At 40.8% G+C, this 22,596-nt stretch overlaps 5 protein-coding genes across 9 annotated transcripts; 2 read left to right on the forward strand and 3 right to left on the reverse strand.

The window, feature by feature from the left end:
* The first annotated feature begins 1,463 nt into the window (after positions 1–1,463).
* Positions 1,464–4,326, forward strand: LOC105564294 (protein Mpv17). 2 transcript variants are annotated; one of them, XM_012016571.1, is made up of 4 exons: positions 1,464–1,932; positions 2,808–2,917; positions 3,221–3,442; positions 3,528–4,326. In XM_012016571.1, the coding sequence occupies exons 1-4, from the start codon at positions 1,860–1,862 to the stop codon at positions 3,654–3,656; spliced, it is 534 nt and encodes a 177-aa protein (XP_011871961.1). In that variant the 5' UTR covers positions 1,464–1,859; the 3' UTR covers positions 3,657–4,326. The 2 variants fall into 2 exon arrangements, with proteins under 2 accessions (XP_011871961.1, XP_011871962.1); XM_012016572.1 differs by having other exon boundaries at positions 1,872–1,932; positions 2,789–2,917.
* Positions 4,327–4,403: 77 nt separating this feature from the next.
* On the reverse strand, positions 4,404–13,121 carry LOC105564295 (glutamate--cysteine ligase catalytic subunit). Of its 2 annotated transcripts, none has more exons than XM_012016573.1 (9): positions 12,799–13,121; positions 8,538–8,647; positions 7,974–8,159; positions 7,730–7,902; positions 7,396–7,613; positions 6,905–7,273; positions 6,470–6,817; positions 6,112–6,302; positions 4,404–6,026 (listed from the first exon to the last, which is right to left on the reverse strand). In XM_012016573.1, exons 1-9 carry the CDS (start codon positions 12,946–12,948, stop codon positions 5,849–5,851), a joined length of 1,923 nt encoding a protein of 640 aa, XP_011871963.1. In that variant the 5' UTR covers positions 12,949–13,121; the 3' UTR covers positions 4,404–5,848. The 2 variants fall into 2 exon arrangements, with proteins under 2 accessions (XP_011871963.1, XP_011871964.1); XM_012016574.1 differs by lacking the exon at positions 12,799–13,121 and adding an exon at positions 12,169–12,192.
* Positions 13,122–13,343: 222 nt separating this feature from the next.
* LOC105564296 (60S acidic ribosomal protein P0) lies at positions 13,344–16,103 on the reverse strand. Its single transcript, XM_012016575.1, has 5 exons — positions 16,047–16,103; positions 15,493–15,586; positions 14,928–15,338; positions 13,847–14,191; positions 13,344–13,604 (listed from the first exon to the last, which is right to left on the reverse strand). Exons 2-5 carry the CDS (start codon positions 15,544–15,546, stop codon positions 13,458–13,460), a joined length of 957 nt encoding a protein of 318 aa, XP_011871965.1. The 5' UTR covers positions 15,547–15,586; positions 16,047–16,103; the 3' UTR covers positions 13,344–13,457.
* A 662-nt stretch (positions 16,104–16,765) lies between these two features.
* Positions 16,766–19,253, forward strand: LOC105564299 (arfaptin-2). 3 transcript variants are annotated; one of them, XM_012016580.1, is made up of 6 exons: positions 16,766–16,782; positions 17,392–17,595; positions 17,670–17,855; positions 17,941–18,262; positions 18,340–18,517; positions 18,606–19,253. In XM_012016580.1, exons 2-6 carry the CDS (start codon positions 17,394–17,396, stop codon positions 18,756–18,758), a joined length of 1,041 nt encoding a protein of 346 aa, XP_011871970.1. In that variant the 5' UTR covers positions 16,766–16,782; positions 17,392–17,393; the 3' UTR covers positions 18,759–19,253. The 3 variants fall into 3 exon arrangements, with proteins under 3 accessions (XP_011871970.1, XP_011871968.1, XP_011871969.1); XM_012016578.1 differs by lacking the exon at positions 16,766–16,782 and adding an exon at positions 17,271–17,319; XM_012016579.1 differs by lacking the exon at positions 16,766–16,782 and adding an exon at positions 17,271–17,319 and having other exon boundaries at positions 17,688–17,855.
* A 1,659-nt stretch (positions 19,254–20,912) lies between these two features.
* On the reverse strand, positions 20,913–22,300 carry LOC105564298 (mitochondrial import inner membrane translocase subunit Tim10 B). Its single transcript, XM_012016577.1, has 3 exons — positions 22,124–22,300; positions 21,904–21,999; positions 20,913–21,579 (listed from the first exon to the last, which is right to left on the reverse strand). Exons 1-3 carry the CDS (start codon positions 22,145–22,147, stop codon positions 21,403–21,405), a joined length of 297 nt encoding a protein of 98 aa, XP_011871967.1. The 5' UTR covers positions 22,148–22,300; the 3' UTR covers positions 20,913–21,402.
* Between the last annotated feature and the right edge of the window lie 296 nt (positions 22,301–22,596).

A 22,596-nucleotide genomic window follows, 5' to 3' on the forward strand; every position in this document is an offset into this window, starting at 1 on the left:
CCATTGTAGACTGGGACTAATGCACTCTCTATTCCGTACTCCTATTCCGCATCGTGTGATTTCAGCCTAAAGGCCTGTGTTCACGATGCTAGAACTCGGACCATTGGCTGTGTTCTGCCGAAGTTAAGCCCGCTGCAGACGATGCTATTTTTCCTGCTGGATTGCTTGCAATCTAATAAATTACTATCGTTGCACCATTCAGCACTCAGGATTCCTAGTAATTTAGTAAATCGCAAGCAATCCAGCAGGAAAAATAGCATCGTCTGCAGCGGGCTTTAGCTAAGAATAAGCGCTTTATGCTGATTGGATAGATCTAGAAGAATAGGGCCCGGTTTCACCAACGCGAGTTAATCTAATCGGTCGGTTAACTTAACAGGGTGCCAACATAAAACTTCTTTATTAACCAAGAAAATAGGTTAATAAAGAAGTTTTATGTTGGCACCCTGTTAAGTTAACGGACCGATTAGATTAACTCGCGTTGGTGAAACCGGGCCTAGCTCTATTTCAGCACAGATCTGAAAGTATAATCCAATGAACGCAAAGCGCTTAGCAAGCGCAAACTTCTGCTGGACACAGGCATTCATTCACTTTACCGGACATTCACACTTTACCGGAAATGAACGTGTTTTTAAAGAACTCCTATTTGCAATCGTTTGTACTTCGTATGAAGACGTTTGAAGTGTAAGTGAAAAGATTTGCGAGTCGTTTGTTTATTTGTAATTAATTATCTTTCCACCGGGCATTTAGCCGGACTAGACAAATTTTGAACAAAGTTTTTATAGAAAATCGTTTGTATTTTGTATGAAGAATTATAAAGTGTGATCGAAAAGGTTTATGAGTAAAGCCCGCTGCAGACGATGCTATTTTTCCTGCTGGATTGCTTGCAATCTAATAAATTACTATCGTTGCACCATTCAGCACTCAGGATTCCTAGTAATTTAGTAAATCGCAAGCAATCCAGCAGGAAAAATAGCATCGTCTGCAGCGGGCTTAAGAGAAGTCTATTCGCTCGAATAAAGCCCGCTGCAGACGATGCTATTTTTCCTGCTGGATTGCTTGCGATTTAGTAAATTACTATCATTGCACCACTCAGCATTCAGGATTCCTAGTAATTTACTAAATTGCAAGCAATCCAGCAGGAAAAATAGCATCGTCTGCAGCGGGCTTAAGTTACAGGTTACCTAACCTATTCGAGTGAGCAGATTTTTGTTAGGCTTCTAAACTTAGGCTGCTTTCGCGAGAAGATCAAAATGGTCGCATTCAGCAGACACAACTGTTGAGTGAGCGCTCACTCAACAGTTGTGCTTGTTGAACGTGGCTAATGATCCAGATTAAAATGACCCTGCGCTATGATTGGTCAAATCTGGAATTTCATTGAACAAAATTTCAATGTGATGCTACGAAATTTCAGGCTCGATTTCACCCCCCCCCACCCCCTCCCGTCAAAAAGAATATACTTTATACACCATCTATATATTCTCATTCATTCTTATTAATTAACGTGTTGAGAGCACTTGGAACGTAGGGAGAAGGGAATCATGAAAATCGACCGTGAGCCTCGCTCGGCAAGCTCTAAATTGAGATTAGTTTAACTACTAATCGGTCTGTGGTTAGAGCTGGTTAGAGCGTCAATTAGCTTGCGTAATCGCGCGTAATCCCGGACGTTTGTTATGCGCTGTCCGATTTTTGCGACCGGTCGAAATTTTGCCGCCGTTGTCTCGGCCCCTCGGCGCCTCGTGACATTGTGGCAGAAATTTGATTTGTGTCCCCCGCAGTTGTTGTTATTATAACAAATAACCTAAAATTGTCGAACGTACGCAACGGCAACCTCGGCGATCGATGTCGAGAAACCTATAAATATGCGGAGTTTAAAGGGACTGTATCAAAGAGCGTTGAAAAACTATCCCTTGGGTACCCAAGCAGTGCAAGCGGGTAATTAAACAATTTATTATAATTATATGCACGCATATACGCTCGCGCAGAGAGGAAACACGTTCCATACTTTGGATGTGTACGTTTTTACCTCGTGTACAATATTTTATACAAAATTTTGAGTAAAGGTGTTTAGCTTAGCGCCCTTGTCTCGCATCTTGACGAAGCTATGCTCAATCGACGTTTATTATTTGCGTCGAAGCAAAGGTTCGAAGGAATAAAATTCGCCGATCATTGCTCGAAAATCTGCAATCGAGTTTTTCTTCCTGTAAGTACGGAAAACAAAAGCGACGATTTTTTTTAAGTTTACTCTTTTATGGGAATGTTTTTCAACCGTTAAACAAAAGAGACGAGAGATAATTAAAGGTTAGGAAGTCTGTCATGCCGACGAAGCGCAGTAATACGAACGCGCGCCTGCGCCACGATGAAGAGATAGCGCGCGAAATATGAAACAATTGACCCCGCCGCGCGTAAAAAGTTGGGAAACCCTCGTGGAACTGCGATTAGTCGATTTTAAACTCAACTTAATAAAACGACGAAGTTAAAAAGAAGCCACAAAACGAGTTAAATAAAAGATATAGGTGTTTCTAAATTTCTGTTAAAACACTACATTTTACTACACGTTAAAAATAACATATTGAGCAGGAGTCTACGAATTTAACAGCGTATTGCTTGTGGAGTGACGAGGCGGCCGACTCTTGTGTTTTTTCAAATCTCTGCTTTTACGCAGGACATCGAACGAGCGGTGCTTTCGTCAAATATGAGACGAGAAAGCTAAACGCAATTAAAATTTACTATATTTACTAAATTTACTATATTTATATGTGTTATCGATTTGTATGATATAAAATATTAGCCAATAACTGAATACGCAGGAATATTAATGGGACTCGGGGATCAGATCGCACAGAATTTCATAGACAATTCGAAAAGTATTGACTTTGTACGTACAATGCAGTTCGCAGGAATCGGTTTGTGCATCAGTGTAAGTAATTCTAAATGTTCATACACAGCGTTGAATACTCAAATGTTTCCAATGTGCCCGCTTCGATTTGGCATTACCTTGACGAAATATTAACAATTTAAGGCCCGGTTTCACCAACTTTGGGCTTAGCTCAGTTCGATTTTTGTCTCTTTCTAAAGTAACAGTTGGAGAGAAACCAAGAATGAATTGAACTAAGTTTAAAGTTAAGCGACGTTGGTGAAACCGGGCCTGAGTGGTGCAAGATCTTACATAGGATGTTGCAGCAACAGGCGAGAGCTCTTAATATAACAATAAAATGTTTAGGGTCCAGCAACGACAACGTGGTACAGGGTTTTAGATAGATACATTGGCTCGAAAGGTCACTCCGTTGCAATTAAAAAGGTTGCTTGCGACCAAACGTTCTTCGCGCCTTCATTCCTAGCGGTTTTACTAGTCACCATCGGCATTTGCCAAGGGAAGGATATTGAAGGGCTAAAAATTAAAATGGCAAATGAATATACCGAGATCCTGACGAATAATTACAAGGTAACAAACGCAGCGTGCAGTAGAAATTTATTTTCAATTTTCCTCCTGTTCTTTTCATGTGCGAGTTGCCTTATTTCTGTTCTAGCTGTGGCCTATGGTCCAACTCGTCAACTTTTCTTTGGTACCTTTGCATTATCAAACTCTAGTTGTACAGTCGGTCGCTTTATTGTGGAACAGCTATGTTTCCTACAGAACAAGTTTGGACAAACGATAACGATTTTATATGGCTATAATTAAGTAACGAATTTAATAATTACAACCGCTATTTCAATGTCTGTACTCCTAGCGGCGAATTGTTATTCCCATTTCTGTAATACTAGCAGCATGTTTAATATTTATATTATACAAAGGCGCCTGTTTCCTCGTCGTTGGATTTTGTCAAAAGCGACGAATCGGGAATCTTTCTTTTTTATACTACACGTTAAAATAAATTAGTATTTTTTATAATTATTCTCTTCTCAATAATTGGTAAACTATATCGAAAACTTGTCCTTATTATCCCGCATTTCATTTTATCAGTGAAAAGCGTACAATTCAGTCTATGTATGTGCTTTATATATTTTTACTTTGACTTTACAATCAATCAAGGTTTAGAGCATTTATTGAATTACAAAGTGAAAAGAGCGTCGATGGCTAGACTTTACTAAATTATCCTATCAAATATGCTTGTCTGTAAGAAGTTAACGAAACTATGCAAAGAGAATAATCACATGTTTAATTTGCGTTTAATGCTATAACTTGATCATTAAGATATTATACAAATTACAATTTTACACATCTATCACTTATACAAATCACTTCCTCCTTTACAGCTATATTAATGTACAAAATCATTTTCTTTACAGCCTTACCAATGAAAAAAATATATATATATGATTTATATAAGGAAATACAAAATAAGATATGAAGAGATTTATATATTAACAGAACACACATGGAAATAATAACAATGAAAGCTGTTTCTCTTGCAGATATATTATTGTTTTATTCAGATAATAACAATCTCGCTTAATTTCATTTTGCAAAAACTATCGTAAGCACATATACATGCCTTTTATATGCATTATTTTCTCATTTTACAATTTAATTCGTATCTTTTTACTTACAATTAATTCGTATAATCTATATTCCAAAGGCTAGCATTTTTTATATATATAAATATATATATATGCATTTTTGTACAATTTCTTTAAATCTTAAGTACATAATATCTAGTTTGATACATATATAACCTCTTTTTTTTTAACATTTGTTATGTACTATCTAGCGCTGGTGTCTTAGCACTTAATATTTGCATTTTTGATCCTTTTCAACTATATTCAGTGTATGTATACTAAACAAAAAAACAAGACTCTAATATTACCTAACGTGATCCAGAAATACTGTATACAATATTCAAACATATACTAGAAAATAGTTATCTTTTTGATAAGGATCGTGGACGATCGCATTTATGTTTTAAACGCCGAAATTTAGCCAAGTTTTTACAGGTGGCATAAATGAGTTTTTCATCTCAAGTCTAGTTAGATTAAATAGACTTCCAAAAAATTATATAGAAGCTACACAAAGTATTTTACAAAATTGTGACGACACGTGTTATTACTTAACGCTTCTGTGTAATATTATATACTGAATAGTGTAGCCTGCAATACAATTCTGAAATATGCTTCGTCTTGTCAAAGAGATTTCAACGAAGAAAAATCATTTATATGAGTGAGCAAATCGCAATCAAAGATAACACGTATTAACACTGCCACTGACAATATCAAGTTAGTAAAAGACAAAATAAATCTTAAAACAACAAGCTATTAGAGATTAACTGTATTAATAAATCTCGTGAAACTATTGGTTTTAACTACATACATACACTGTGCTATTACTATATCGTATAATTAAACTCTACCCGGTAAAACATTTTTTATAAAAATTTTTTTTATAAAAAATGTTTACCGGGTTATTTAGTAAATTTAGTAAATTTTAGTAGAATTTTTGAATACATAATAGTATCGAATGATACAAACGAATCGTACACAAGTACAATTTGTGGAATGTGTGTTCGTTGGCTTATAACAATACTAACAGTTTCTTCTATACATATACTCAATACTGTGTTTCCACTTTTTAGAACTTGTTTAGAAGTTACGAAAATTATTATCTCTATTATACATTTACATTTGGTAAATAAAAGCAATGCAGCATGTATAACAAATGGAATATAAAATTACAAATATAAAATTATGAAACTTCATATTTTGCGCTATTCTCTATTTCTTTTATTCATTCAAAAATATCAACGCAGAAATTTACCTATGTAAATATGCAGATTAACGGGCGTCAAATATGTGTAACAATGTTACAAAAGTATAAATTTACCGCTTTACCTGAAATGCTTCGTCATCGTCTTCGTTAACAATTTGTTGTTGAACACTTTTCTGCTTTAGCAACGGCAGCAGGTATGGTATCGGTAGTTTTAGAGAATACGCACTGCCCGAGTAACTCTGGACACGATACATCGTTGGAGACGATACTGTGGATTTTCTTCAATAGATCGTAATTGATGCGCTGTGTTATTACAGCATCGTGCCTGTTTTTACATTTTATATTTGATTAAGGTGATATTTAAAAGTCAATATCAACAACTTGAAGAAACAAAGAATACACTCGCTTACTTGTATTCAACATGCGAAGTGACCTCTTTTCTCAGCCAAGCGGCGGTTGTCAAGAGTTCACCAGAAGCTCGTTTCTGTATTAATTTTAGGTATCTTTGGATAGTGCAGTGCGTATCGGCGTCTACATTCATGTTAGCTAGATACGAGTTCACAAGTGGCACAAGACCAGGGAATACGCCATTCTCGCCATTCTGAAAACGCAAGGAATGGTGATAAAATTTATCATTTGTAACGTAAGTTTACGAAATTCTTGTAGGCACCAGAAGAAAATTTATATAAATTAAACGCATGCAACATTTAGAAAAACGTATAACGCATGCAAAGCACTTTTGTCATGTATCTTTTATCCGATAAGCACCTTGCCATTAATAATTTCATTGATTGTAAATTCGGTGTATTCCGATTGAGTGTTGCCAGGTTTGATGTCGGAAGTAATGTCGCGACGAAACCAAAATTTCTCCGCCTTCACTGCATCTCTTTTCTGCGCCCTGACCATATTCTGATCAACTTTGCTGATCGGGATTAAGAGATTTAGCTTATAACTCAGAATGACTCTCGTTAATAGTACTGTGAAACAAACTATCGCGGCATTTTCGAAGTCCGTGATCTGAACTTCGCATGGACGGAATTCTACGCGCCAACCGATAGACGAATTTGGCGGTGGCGGCTTGAAGCGCATAGTTTGCCAGTTCGTAGATTGTATATTCTGAAACAGTATTGCAGTTTGTGAGAGTAAAGAAATGTCCGTCGCGACCACCGTATCGCAAAACTGACACTGCAATTGTAATCTCACCTCAAAGTGATCGGTATCTTCCAGGTCATTCTGATGGACCTTCTCGGAAAATAGGGAGACGCTGTCTCTGATAAACAAGTGAGCTATGTGTTGCGCGAGCAAGTGATCAATTCCATTATCCAAAAGTTGTTTATATATCTCGTCGTCGTACGTCAAAGGGACGTCGTTATATTTTTCACCCTGCTCGCTGAGGTACGAATCGATGGAGTCGTACCTAGACTTGCTGATCCGAAATTTGTTTTCTTTAAGGGGTTTCAATCCACGTTCCTCCTGCGTCCTGCAGTCCACCGACGAAGATATGACGTTCCACCGACAATCGACATCGCTTATATAGCCTCGATAAAATGGACTGGCGGCGGTTAGAGCCAACTGTCGAATGTTAAAGAAATCTTCTGTAACGTACGTAGGAAAGAACACTCTGTATGCCGCTATTATTTAATGAAAAGGAAGACGTGCAATTGTCGAATGACCGTAATAACATTATCACTAACCATGATTGGGCATAAAGGTGTCAGTTGATCGTATAACGTTCTGGCCTCTTCTATGTTACATGCCTGAAAGGTAAGTTGCAAACAGCAACATCCCATCCCAAAACCCATGGCGTCCATATAAATGTGATCATCTTTAGCTGCCTTTGACGATGATCCATCGTCTCCTTTGTTGGCGAGATCTTCTTTGAATAACAGCGATACGTTTTCATCTTTGTAAACTGAAAAATGATTTGGTTACATCATGTGGATTTGGTTACATCGAGTGGAAGATCTTCGAATCTTATCATTAATATAGGTATACATTATACAGTTCTAAGAAATCAGTGTCGCATACTAGGAATGTTTATAGCGACTTTCTCTTGACGTCGTTCCCTAATGTTCCTGGTCAGTGTCTTGAAACGCGGGTGACCGGGGTATATAGCTTCATCGGGGAAAAATAAACTCCTGGAGGCACCAGTGTTGGGCGTCGGATGAGTAACGGGATCGGTGAAATCGAGAGCTCCTACTCTGCGACATAAATAATAAAATTAATAAGAGAACGTCGAATATACCCTAACGGTTTCCCTTTTTATAACTACCTTGGGAAAACAGTTAATGACATCAAGACTTCGTTAGGTTGAAGTAACTTTGTTGCCTCCTGCCTTCGGTAGCGCATATTAGCCTCGACAACGTTGAAATGAGCTAATAATCCTCCGTACGGTTTCCCGGGAGTTCCCTCGAGCATATAAGCGCCATATTCTGGTCTCCAGAGTGATTTTACATTACTGCGTAAGTAATATTGTTATAACTCGTTATTTGTGAAGCCAATCTTGGCGCATAGATAAAATAACAGAACATGTAATGACTTGTAAATAGCAGGTTTTATCAATTAGAAATTTTCCAAGAATCTATAATTGGATTTTAACTGTTTCTACAGTAAATATTTGATAGGACATTATTTATTACAATTTCGTTTCTTGTATCTTCCTGAGTTTTAAATTAGAGATTATCTAACATTCTCTCAAGCAGCAAGAGAAGAGAGCGCTTACTTTTATGATATACATCCTACATTTAAACTTATTTAATATGTTCAAATATTTGCGCAATATTATGAAACGCGTACAGAGGAAGTATCGTACTATGTAACTTATTGTTAGACTTACTTTGGATCTTCGGTTTCTTTCTCATTTAAGGTTCGTAATATTTCTATAGCTCTTAAACTAAGCTTTGCAGTTTTTGCCTCATCATCAAATTTTACGAGTATATATTCCACCTGTACAACACAATTATATCAGACCAGTGTCGATTATCAAATACCAAGGTAAATGTTAAGAGAGCAATGACAAGACGGCTTGTGACTTAAGCCAACGGCACACGGTACTATTTTTCTTACTGAATTGCTTACGAGAGTCAATCAGGATTTAGTCACCTGGCCTAAAACGCTGCATTCTGATTAGCTTTCGTAAGCAATCCAGTAGGAAAAATAAAATCGTGGCTTTGGCTTTAGATTACCAAGATAAATAGGCAATATTCTGAATCGTGTAAATTTATATTACGTATCCAGTAATCCGGTAAAGGAGTGGATAGGCAATCAAAAGACAATCAATGGAGGCAGAGAGTTGCTTAGGCCCAGGTAGAACATAATAAAACCACCTATTCATCGTTTATAATCACTTCATCACTCAACTGACATCATAAGTAATGACATGCCTTCATTCATCATTTATGAGAAGTGTTATGTCATTACGAGTTTTACTTCTTTTTTTCTACCTGGGTGTCAAGTGGTAAATTGATGTACGTCCGCACGCGTACAAGGATCTAGCATCGATACACGGATACAGAAAGTTGCAGAATATTATTTTAAAAGCTAAAGTAGACCTAAAACATCGTACTTTTTTGCTCGGGTTTCGTTATATTTTCGCGATGGCTTGTTCCATTAGTTTTTATCCATATTTTTCAAGTAAACTTTCTCATTGATGTCTTATTATTTTTATCAATTTTATATTCGTAATATGTAGTTCGTACTTGTGGAACGTACAGTTTGTGCCTTAATTTCTGGCGCAAATTTTTGTAACCATGAGAATAAGAGGCTTGTTTTCTATTGCTGCACTGGTGAACTAGTGCAATAAATTAGAGTAGGATAAATACATTTTTTTCTCATTCTAGCTTACTGCACTAGTTCACCAGTGCAGACTCAGGGTGCTTTCCAGCAAGAGACACAAAATGACAGTGTAATACAGTGAATCGTTTTATCTTTTATCGAATTGGCGAGACGCCCGCCTAGAGTGTAGAGAGGACCAGGTGCAAACCCTGGCTGAGGTAATATTTTTCGCAGTAAATTTTCTGTGTTAAAAACACATCGCCAGCCATGGTCGATTAGAAGCTTGATCGTTCTTAGTCATTTGCTGGCGTCAAATAATTCTTGACGTTTTATCTTTGTTTGTCATTATTAAACAAGGCTGAAGTGATTCTCCGCGACTACACCGTATCAATCTGTGTCAATCTCTTGTTGGAAAGCACCCATTGCGAACTTCATTATAAATAATAAAATTCACAATTAGAAAATTTGCATTTGTACGATCAGACATTGTCTACTCTGGTCGCGGGGCTGGCAGAGGAGAATGGAAAAGTCTAAGGCCGGTATTCATAGTCAGATCTTATATTCAAGACTGTCTTAAGATCGTCTTTAGATACTCCGTAGCCAATTAAATGTTCCATACGGCATCTTTACGCGGAGTCTACAATGCGATTTCGCAAGATTAGGAAATTGGCCAATTACAGTCGAGTTATTCCTCCTCACATTCGACTATGATTGATTAATTTCTTAAATCTTATGTCTTAAGGCTGGTCTACAATGGAGTAAGCTGGAGTAAGGAGTAGGAGTAAGGAAATAAATCCATTTTATTTCTTACTCCTACTTCAGCTCTTAGGCTTACTCTCGGTGAATCAAAAATGCCATCAATCAGTGTTACAATTATTTTAAAAATCATGCCCGTATTTCAGCTTCCTTACACCAAAAGCTAGAAGTTAGGGCTCTCCCTTACTCCACGTATTGTAGACCACGCATTAAAGTCTCATTGCAGACGTCGCGTTACGTGGTGTCTGCAATGAGATGTCAAGACGTAAGATTTAGGAAATTGACCAATTACAGTCGAGTATCCTCCTCGCATTCGACTACGATTAATTTCGTAAATCTTACGTCTCAAAGTCTCATTGTAGACGCCGCGTTAGATAAATTCACGTCGGTCTTGAATATAAGATCTGATTATGGCCGGTATTCATAGTCGATTCTTATTTCATCAGACAGCGAAAGTCTTAAATCTTCTCTCTCTCTCTCTCTCTCTTCACAAGCTTCAGCTTATCAATGGGACGCTCAGTCTACATTTGCTATGTCTATGGAAAAAGATTTATAGTAGTACCAGTGGAATGTTCCACGAACACAAGACGAATATGTAATTGAGACGGGAAACTTATTGTCGACCCAACTGGCTAGTTATTTTATTAGTTTATTACACAACGTTTCGACCCTAATTTTTGTTGGGTCCTTTTCAGGCGGTACTGCAAATCAACAACGTAATTATATGAAATAGTGTAAGTTAATAAGTAAACGGCTGATAGTTAAGCAACGCACCCAAGTCAGTCATCGTCGTCGACTAGGACAGAGTCGAATTATAAAATACACGCATAAATATATAAGAATAGCCCATGGAGTGTTCCAAATATTCTCGAGGAATATTCTCAAAATGTTCACAGGAGTGTCTCGAGGGGGAAACCGCCGAGGGCATTAGCGGTGTGCAGATTTGCCGCATTACTGGGCATTAGGTCTTGCTGGGGCATTATAAAGATAATATAAGATAAAGTAATGCCCGCTGGGCATTAGTGGGGAGTTGGTGTCAAAGATTTGGGTCAACGGTTTCCCCCTCGGGGTGTCTTGTGCTATCTCGGTACTTAAGATGATTTTAAATACAACAACGGAGTACGAGTGCCGGCCTAAAGGCCTGTGTCCACGGTGCTAGAACTTGATCCAAGTTCTAGTTTCGAGAAATGTGTAGCCAATCAACCTGCAGCTATTCCATAAAAGCTGCAAGTTCATTGGCTACGCATTTCTCGGCACTAGAACTTGGACGCAGTTCTTGGATCGTGGACACAAGGCTTATGTAACATTGGGTTTGTTTTCTGTTTCTGCGCTGGTGAACTAGTGCAATAAATTAGAGCAAGACAAGCATACTTTTTCTCATTATAGCTTACTGCACCAGTTCACCTGCGCAGGAACAGAAAACAAACCTATTACTTTGAAGACATTGACAGAAACTTATGTTGTGCTTCGATAACGTTAGATTTCCTGGGCCTAAATTCCGTACACGATTACCGACGACCATTGATACGTTAACGACGTTTGCGCAGCTTTTTCTACATGATAGAAAAGCTGCGCAAACGTCGTTAACGTATCGATGGTCGTCGGTAATCGTGTACGGAATTTAGGCCCTGGTATCCCGACATCCCGTTCTGCTTGGAGATCTACACGTACACTCGTTATTTTCACCGGACGCTTAAACGCGCTCGGAAATCGTCTCTACGTACACAGCTCGAAATGTGTGTGCCTCTTTGTAAACAAACGTAGGTGCGTTACTGAACCTCTAACTATTTAACTAAGGCCATGGTCAAGCTGCCGCTGCAAACGTTTCGAAGCGTTTCTCTTCTCTTTCTATCTTTACTAAAAGATAGAAGAATACTCTGTAACATTTGAAGCGACAGCTTGACCGCAGCCTAAATCCTATTTATTTATTAACCTACATTGTTCATAATTGCGTTGACGTTGACTTGCAGTATCGCTCGAAAAGGACCCAAAAGAATAGGGTCGAAACGTTGTGTAGTAAACTAATTAAATAACTAGCCAGTTGGGTCGACTACAAGCTTCCCCGTCTCAATCTTTGTAAACAAACTTCGTTATCTCGCTCGCGTCCACGTTCGCCCGTCCAAACCCTATCCAACGAGGCAAACTCGCGTCCCGATTCGGAGAAAAAAAAAGTCTCAAGGATACGACGAACGTAGACAGCTTATTATCGGCGATTACGCGTAATGATGTACCGCGGTGTGCGGAAGATTTGCATAACGCGTGACACAACGCGAGGAGGAAAATGAGTGCCCCCCCCCCCCTACACGATAAGAGAGAGAGACAGAGAGCCTTCGATCCATTTTCCGCTGACGTCGCGATAAATATTTGAACAGCCGCGTCGCGGGCGAGCGGCGAGACGTGATACCCGCGTACCCCGAGTACGCGCGGTGCGCGTAGGTTAGGTGACGCGAGATGAGTCGGCGCGATTGCGGGGGGCGATGACGCGATATTTCGCGCGGTCGTCACGGCGAATCGGGTCGATCCCGATCGCAGCGTGTGCCGTAATCGGCGGTAATCCCGTGTACTACCTCGTCGCCCCACTTGAGAACGTCGCCCTGCCTGTCGCGGAGCCTCTTGTACAGGTTAATAAACTGTATAACCCCATGCTTGCGCACGTGATCGGACAGCTTCTTCGTCTCCTCCCAGCTCAGGGGGCTTCCCTCGGAGAGCAGGCCCATCCTCGGCACGCGCCTCTCGCAGGATCGTCTCACACCGGCTCGGCGCGGCACGGCACGGCACGGCGGGGCGGGAAGGGAGGCAAGAAGAGAATCCCGCGATCGCACCAGCTGCGACTAGCCGCCCTCGCTATCGCTCGCACTATCGGCCGCTAGTGCAGCGTGCGGCGCATATATATATACCAGCAGCGGCGCGATTTCTCGGGGATCTCTCGGTGCGAAAGCTCAATGATCATGCGCGAACTAGTCGCAAGTACCGGAGACGACGCTAACGCCATCTTCGCCAATGAACGCTTTTTTTTTTCTCTCCTCTTCCCTCGCCAAGGACGACCGAGACGACTCGCGCTGAACTCGACGAACGCGACGGCACGGCGGGACGATAAATGAAAACTCGTGGATTGTCTCGGTTTCACTTCTTTTTATTTCGCCGTCGGAACCGACCGCTTATAAAATTATTCAGAATTCGTTTCTCGTCCCTCCGACGGAGTCAGACGGCACGTCCACGCATGTCTTTAGTCGAACAGCCCGAAGCCCATGTCGTCGTCCTCCGACTCCGACTCCTCCTTCTTTTCTTCCTTCTTCTCCGCGGCGGGAGCGTCGGCGGCCGCGGCCACCGGAGCCGCCACGGCGGCGGCGGCGGCGGCGAACTTTGTGGGATCCTACGAGCAAAATTATCGATGAACACGACCTGTCGGCTGCACGCGCGTACGACGCCTGTGCCGCGTTTCGTTCAGACCGCGCCAGCGCGCTACGTCTCAACCGCGACCTCGACGCGTCAACGGGTTCAACTATTTCTAGCTTTGACGCGTGGACCAAGATCTTCAGACGCTTAACAGTCTCATCATGTCAAGGGATAATTAGAAAAACTAAACATGGTGAAGGTACAATGTGACAATCGTACCTTGACGTATTCCTTGATGGTGGTGGCCTCGGCGAATTCAACCTCGGTAACGGCAGCGACCGCGAGCAGGTTCTTAAAGCCGTTCGCGATGCTGTGCGGCGCGCTGGCAACCGTCGGGTAGCCGATCGTCAAGCAAACCGACGCCAAGTTGGCAACCCCGGCCATGAATTTCTCGCGCAGATCCTCGGGTTTGATGTCTAGAATCTCGGGCGCGAAGATGGTGCCGGAATCGTACACCTGTTCGACCAGCAAACCGTACGAGAAGGGAGAGATGTTGAGCATGTTCAAGAGCGTCGCTTCGGAAGCCCCCACCTTGTCGCCAGGCTTCAGGATGTGAACGTCATTCTAAAATTCGACAGCGCCGTTAAATATTTTGCGAAGGATTATTGCAAAAATTAGTCCCGGTCTGCAAGCGACTCAAGTCCTAAGAAAATGACCAATCGCAGTCGAGCGTTCTCCTCATTTCTGACTGCGATGGGTCATTCTTAAGGCCAATGTCCACGATGTTAAGGCCAATGTCCACGATGCTAGAACTTGGTCCAAGTTCTAGTTTCGAGAAACGTGCTTGCAGCTTTTTTCTCTAGTTGCGAGAAAATTAACTTGCAGCTTTTATGGAATAGCTGCACGTTGATTGGCTACACATTTCTCGAAACTAGAACTTGGACCAAGTTCTAGCATCGTGGACACAGACCTTTAAAGCCTTGTGTCCACGATCCAAGAACTGTGTCAAAGTTCTAGTTCCAAGAAATGTGTAGCCAATCAACTTGCAGCTTTTCCATAAAAGATACAGATTGATTGGTGGCACATTTCTTGGAACTAAAACCTGAACACAGTTCTTGGATTGTGGACACAAGGCTTTAAAGCCCAATGTCCACGATGCTAGAACTTGGTCCAAGTTCTAGTTTCGAGAAATCTGTAGCCAACCAACGTGCAGCTATTCCATAAAAGCTGCAAGTCGATTGACTACACATTTCTTGGAACTAGAACTTGGTCCAAGTTCTAGCATCATGGACACAGGCCTTTATAGACACAAGGCTTTAGACTGTGAGTTAAACTCGGGCATTTCTCATCGAGTACTTACGATGATTTCAATAGTACCCTTGGAGATCTTGGTCGGTATGCTCAAGGCTTGGAAGAACGAGGTCTTCTCAGGCCCAAGTCCCGTATTCTGCGCCGGAATGATGACGCTCAAGGGCGCGATGGCCCCAGCCCTGGCCGGCGCGCGCACCTTGTTCTCCAGCAGCTTGTCCCTCACCTCGATCAGGTCGCCGCGGGTGAAGACGAATCCGACGTTACCACGGATGTGTGGCAGCAACTTCTCCAACGCCGCGTTACGTTCGATGTGGCCGCGAATCGCCTTTCTCATCATGGTGTTCTTTCCCATAAGCACGACCGCGTTGCCACGCAGCGACATGCGGATCTGTTGCATCTGCTTCGAGCCGACATTGTCCGCGCCGACGATGAAGCACTTCGGAAAGTCGTCGAGTAGTTGCTAATATTTAGCAAAAAAAAGAATTAGTTTAACGAGTCTCTTGCAAGTTTTATAAATATAAAAATATAATTACGCAGCGAATATGCTTGTTCGTATATTTAATCGTGTATTACGAGCACGATGGCGGATACAGAGGTAATGAGGAAATATTTACGACAAGTTTGGTGAAGTAATTGGACTTCCATGATGCCTTATCCTCCCTACCCATCTTGAAAAGTGTGTAGGGACACCTTGCGGAAATTTAAGGACTGGAACCAATTAAAGATAAAAATTAGACCGCGGCACACAAAGACAGCGCGACAGAAGGTAGATCGGGAACTTGCTCAGACAATAGAAACTATATTTTTCATACATATCGTTCAGGAGTGTCACAAGTGGGTTCACCTATTTCTAGGTCTTGTGTCTCTTGAACGTTTAGACGCGTACTTTTTCTCATCATTGTGGGGCGTACTTAAATAAAGCAATGTTTCTTTCGGTTCAATATGCGAAATTCGCGTGGCACGACGCAAAGAAGCCCTCAACTATCCGGGCACACGGTACCATAACCTCACATCCGATATTGGCTAGAATTAATTGCCCGATATATAACTCTTGCATTATTTTTATATAAAAATGATGCACGTGCAGCATCGTAGGTTCAAGCTGGACAATACAAGAGTAAACTGCTAAAACGATATCGTAGAAATAAGGACCGGGAACCAAACGTACCTCAGCAACGAACGGCAACGCGATGGAAAAGGAAACGGAAGTTGCGGGGTAGACATGATTGAATTTTAGACCCCGTATCTCATGAATCCTTCAAGTCGCCGGATTGTCCAATGGCGAGCTCGCGAAAGCCTCATTGGCGGAAACTGCAGATCGTCGTTCGGCAAATCTGTTCGCGAATAATGGATTATTTTACGTGCATGTATATTGTTTGGGCTTGTTTTCTGTTCCTGCACTGGTGAACTAGTGCAGTAAGCTAGAATGAGAAAAAATATACTTGTCTTACTCCAATTTATTGCACTAGTTCACCAGTGCAGGAACAGAAAACAAGCCCATTTTCACCAGTGCAGGAACAGAAAACAAGCCCTTTATGTCTACGCGAATTTTTAAAGACAACGCAAGCAACGTGAACTATAAGTTGAACGATTGAAATTGATTGATCGATTTCTTCCAACTGATTTTTGTAAACAGCCTTAGAAGAAGCAAAAAGTAGTTTCAAATGTATTTTAGTAATTCATTTATTAACAATTTATTTATTAATTAGCAGATCGATCGTGTTGTTGGGGCTCTCAGTCGATATCGGTGCCCGTCGCGCCATCTAGCGGCCTCGCACCGCGTTCCGTGAAAACGCCGCTGATAAGAATCTCGGCCGTCAAGTGTTTCGATTTACATTAAAACGTTACTGACACGTAGCGGCAGGAGTAACGCGCGGGTGTCGAGTGCCGTCGAGCTTGATGTAGTAAGTAGATAACCACTTTATTCGGCGCGTTCTTCGCGCGCGGCTCCGCGCGCCGCGAGAAACGGGTCTTACCGCGCGCTCCTTCCCTCTCGCCCTACGTGCTTCTCACTCTCAGGAAAGGGAGAGGATAGAAAGTTCGTACGAGGGGGAGAGACGAGCGTCCAGTGACGTTTCTCCGCGTCTTCTATGTGGCTCCGCGGCGCAGTCTGAAAATTCTCCGAAGACCCCCCCTGTGTCAAGTGGGAAGGCGTATCTGCGCGTAAGCAATAAAGCGTGTCGATGGTCCCACGGTGATCGCGATTGCGGTCGCGGCGGTTCCTCGCGACGATACGCCTCGCGAGCGGCACGCAGGTGTGTCGAATGTCGTAAGCGTGTCCGTCGCATTCACCCCCCGAGTTGTCAGTTGTAAGTACCGCGCGGTGTCTCGGAGAGCGTCGCCGGGTCCTCGCGACTCCTCGGCCGCCGAGACTCGGTGCTCTCGTCGAATATATATCGCAAAAGAAATGACGAGCGAACGAGAACGTATATTTGTCAATGGTATTCACTTGCAAAAAGATTCAGCCGAAGCGTGGTCGACGGTGCTTAACATGGATGCGTGCGTTGCAACAGGGATGTCGCAGATTACGGTCACGTCAAGTGGGATGGAGCGCAGTATCCACGAGATGTTGAAGGACGCACCCTCCCTGAACGAGAGCGACAGCGCGGTGCACACCGGGACGCCGCCGCCCCACGTGCCCAACAACTGCAGCGGCGACGGCCACCCGAGACCGGCCACCATAAACCTGAGCCTGGGGAGCCCGACGACTCAGATCTGTAAGTGTCGAACGCTCCTCTCCCGCGCGCTCACTGTCGGCCGGGATGGTACGGCTGTAAAATCGAAGCGAAAGATGTCTGTATTCCCACAGCAGTCTCCGTCTCGCCGAGCACGCCGGTACAGAACGGCGACACGCAGACCATGCGCACCACCCAGAGCAAAATTGAGAGCCTGAAGAATTGGAGTATCTCCACGTACAAGTGTACCAAGCAGTTAATGTACGAGAGATTAGGGAAGACATCGCGCACCGTGGACTTTGGTGAGTCCCCGCCTGGGAGGGTATCTCCTCAGTGGCCTCGCTCTTCTTCGTGAAACGTGACGAGCGTCCTCTCTTTGCATTTCAGAACTCGAAACGCAGATCGAATTGCTCAGAGACACCCAGAGGAAGTATTGCAACGTTCTGCGACTGTCGCGGGCTCTTGCGTCGCACTTCCATCACGTCGTTCAGACGCAGCACGCTCTCGGGGAGGCGTTTTCTGAATTGGCGCAGAAATCGCCCGAGCTTCAAGAGGAGTTTCTGTACAATTCGGAAACGCAGAGAAATTTAACTAAAAACGGCGAAACACTTCTAGGGGCCTTAAATTTCTTCGTTTCCTCTGTGAATACCTTGTGTAATAAGACGATCGAGGACACGCTGCTCACAGTGAGACAATACGAAACCGCGAGGTACGCGACTCTTCATTCTGGCTTGGTTTTTCTATTTCACTTATAACAGCCGCTATTATAACGTAATGATCCTACAGGATAGAGTACGATGCGTATAGGACGGATTTAGAGGCTCTTGTGCAAGCTACAAAGTCGGATAGTAACAATGCGGCAAGACTAGAGGAGGCACAGGCTAATTACGAGGGGCACAAGCAGAATTTCGAAAAATTACGCTCGGACGTTTCGATCAAGTTGAAATTCTTGGATGAAAACAGGGTATTCTATTCAGGCGTTAATCCCTTTACAAATTGTCGATTGATTATCGATTAACTCGTGTCTCTTCTAACGAGCACCTCGTTTTCAGATCAAAGTGATGCACAAGCAATTGCTGTTATTCCACAATGCTGTGTCCGCCTACTTCTCGGGGAATCAAACCGCATTGGAGGCAACTCTCAAACAATTTAACATCAAGGTGAAATCGCCGAATTCCACTTTACCGTCGTGGCTGGAGCAGTAGTCGAATTAAATTGAACACGTCGTCCTAACACGAAGGATGTGAAATGTACAAGTGCGCTCGTCCACCGAATTATCCCGAGTTTGCAAAACGCAGAAAGTAAAGGTAGAACAATTATTTAAAAAAATAATAATTCGACGATTGCCAGTACATATTGTGAGCTGCCGTTTAGTTTGACAACTTAATGAAAGGAGTGAAAAATTGCGAGATTCACATGGTGTATAAACAGACTGAATTCAAGGTGTAATATTGATCATCAGTATTGAGCATTATATACATATACAATATGTATCATAAAGTTGATAATTCTTTTAAGAGAATTATACAGATCCGTAGAGGAATCTCTAACCAACTTAGGCAACGTTTTCGATAATTAATTTCTAACGCTTGAACATTTGAGGAGGCAATAGATATTTAATTTTTATATTTCTCTTAGAGGAGTTTCAAAATGTAAATACGTAATGTGACGTAACATGATAAATGGAGCCTTCTATTTTACAGCGTATTAGTGGTATTGATTATTATCATACTGTATCACACTTTACACACGCATCATGAACGTATAGCTTAACGACGATGTGTATGCCCACTGTATCTTAAAAGACTAACTTTTAAACTACACATGCATTGTTTCGTCAAGGTTTTAAAGTTAAAGTATGATAAATTTATAGACTTTTCTATTTATGAAGATAGTTATTTAAGCTATTTATGGGAAATTAATTTGTTGAAAGCAAGGAAATGAATGGATTGGAAATCTCAATATGTGTTAAAAGTGTACATTAATTGCACGCTAAAGATACATACAATTTTAATCTCAAACGATTCTCTGTTGTACCATATCTTGCTGCTATAATTATCATATTTTGTTTCTATGATCAGAAACTATGGCAAATGCCGTAAGAGCATAAATAAATATTACATAACTGATATATTTATTTGCGGTCATATCTATCATGATTCATTTATCGTAAAAATGGATTAGATTTTCTGTAGTAATTGATTGTAGAGAAAAGTTATATAATATATTGCATTTTTCAAAAATTTCTTCACATAATTTTTGCTCGAAGATTTATACTTTCAGGCTTTCAAGTTGCGAACAAAACACTGCAAAGAGATACTAGTCATTTTCTTACCCAAGTATTATATTTATTTAAAAATTATAAGAAAATAAAACTGATGTCATTAAACGTCAAATGAACGAATTTAATTGCTTGCGCTTGTATTCTATAGTGGGAACATATATGCATACGCTACGTACACGTAGTTTGCAATTTTCAGATTTTTTTTGGGGAGGAACCTTTGAGTATGTTTTATAACAACAGATGTATGGCATTTTTAACGACGATCATTTCTTACTTGCCATGATAGTGATAATCATTGCAATTAGCTACGATTAACAAACAATTAAACTAGTTAGTAGGAAGATACGTAATATTATGATGTTATGCCACAAGATTGCGAAGATGATTCTTCCAGCGTGTAAATGATATTTAATAGACATTTCACATGTGTGTATGATGAATGTATACAAAGTAAATGTACAAGATATCACCAAAAGTCTTGGAGAATCACTAGATTACTATCATTTTACGCTTGCATCTGTTATCCAAGGAGTAATAGCGCAAAGATATTTGATAACTGGCCTGTGTAATATGTAACGCTGCTACATTCGTATCGTGTATATATTCCTTGCGCTAATATAATGTGTAAAGACTTTACGAGCGTGTATCTTTGCTCTAGTATATAATTTTGCTACGTAATTAAGTTGCATTCCAAGACACATTGGAAGTGGCAAATGCTTATCCGTCATAACTTGATATTTGTTTTTTAATTGATATTACGTAATGTTGCAACAAAAATGATATTGTTTTCCATCAAATTATGTAATTTAAACATTTTGTTATTTATAAAATATATAATAACTGAAACAATTATGTGTTCCTAACTATGATGTTATCATGTGTGTATATTATGTGTAAATTCTCTCAACAATAAATAATTACTTATAGTAAAAGGAACACTTCCCTTTTTAATAATTTAATCTCTCTTGTAAAATATATTTCTACAGAGAAAAATGTTCAAGGCAAAGTTGAGTGACGGCAAACATTTTTACTAGATTAATTCACAGCGATAAGACACATTTGGAAAAGATCATCTATATATCTACTTAAATGTTTACACGACCAATATAAAGAAATGGGAGGAGATATAAATTGCGCATTTTCTTCTAGATATACATATATATCCACATTTGTATGTACATTTGTAAGACATTGTTAAATGATGAAATTCGTAAGGCTCAGATGTGTTAAACACAAATTTGGAGGAATAAGAAGACTAAGAGCCGTGGCAGGATGTTAGTGTCTAAATAATATTCTACATTTATTACGAAATATAGAAAAGTATGCATGCCTCACAATCAATCGAATTGGTGGGATACCTGCTTAGTGAGGTGACATTTTTCGCAATAAATTTATAATATTATTTAGAACAACCTGTCATGGCTCTTAGCCTTCTTGTGCCTTCGAATCATTCTTGAATGGTTAGTTTATATACATGTCGATAGATCTACGCGACTTACGTTGCGAAGCAAACTGAAAAAATTGAGAAACTATTGAATTTACCACATGTAACTAGCGAAGATGTATCATTGTGGATTCTCTTCCACTTTGAGCTGCTGATCTTGTGCTTCTAAGGCCGCCTGAGCTTGGTTCATTTCGTTCATTCTTTTCTGCACCAGTATGGGTTGCACCTCCATGAATATTTCCATTATCTTGTGATTAGCGTGGATGTATTTCTGCGCGCAGTTGCTCACGCAGAGATTCTACAAATTTCAGTAGTGCCGATTTGTATCAGATAGCGCAGTCATGGTCTAAGCGCTGGTCTACAATACGTGGAGTAAGCGTGGAGTAAGGAGTAAGGGAGAACTCTAACTTCTAGCTTTTGGTGTAAGAAAGCTGAAATACGGGCATAATTTTTAAAATATTTGTAACACTGATTGATGGCATTTTGATTCGCCAAGAGTAAGCCTAAGAGCTGAAGTAGGAGTAAGAAATAAAATGGATTTATTTCCTTACTTCTACTCCTTACTCCAGCTTACTCCATGTATTGTAGACTAGCCTTAATATACCTTCGTGGGAATACTTACTTCATCAGAGGTAATCTCTCTCGAGAGAAAAGTATTCGCACATTTCTTGAAACACGTCTCAGATATCTGGTTGTAGAGCAGAAGGAAATCCTTAAACTATCGAAAACAGGTTTATCGTAATCTCGTTCGACGATTAAGATGATTATAACTAAAAACTGTAGACCACGCGAAATATCGGTGAAATTTAGACGAACAATCAAATTGTACTCAAGATACACACATTTCTCAGCTGTAACGTTTCCATGCGGATAGCCGGACACTTTCACCGTTTTATAAAACTGTTTCTCTCTTTGTGCGACAGTTGAAATGTAATCATAAAACGTGTAAAAGCTTTGACAATATATTAGAAGCGAGATAACCTTTCCTAACACGTGGGTTGGTATACACGGGTCTGGAAACATCGAATTTCGAGTGGTGGGGGTGTTCCATTAACGAGTTAGATTTTTGTTCGCGCTATTGTCACTGTGCGTCGCTGTTGTTAAGGGATGTGTGCAAGAAACATAATTTGTGCTATATTGGTGCGAGTCCAACTAAATATTTCTGATTTTGTCGACAGAATTGCCTATATTTAGTCTGGACTCACACCAAAAGGCAAAGTTTGTCGATAAAATCGAATTTAGAGGGTTTTACTTTACCGCCGCCGATAATTAGAAAGCTGCATTATCGACCCTAGACTACTTTATCGACCGGTAT

The sequence above is a fragment of the Vollenhovia emeryi genome, unplaced genomic scaffold (assembly GCF_000949405.1).
Source record: "Vollenhovia emeryi isolate VEMERY1.0 unplaced genomic scaffold, V.emery_V1.0 DF939167.1, whole genome shotgun sequence".
Classification (NCBI taxonomy): Eukaryota; Metazoa; Arthropoda; class Insecta; order Hymenoptera; family Formicidae; genus Vollenhovia; species Vollenhovia emeryi.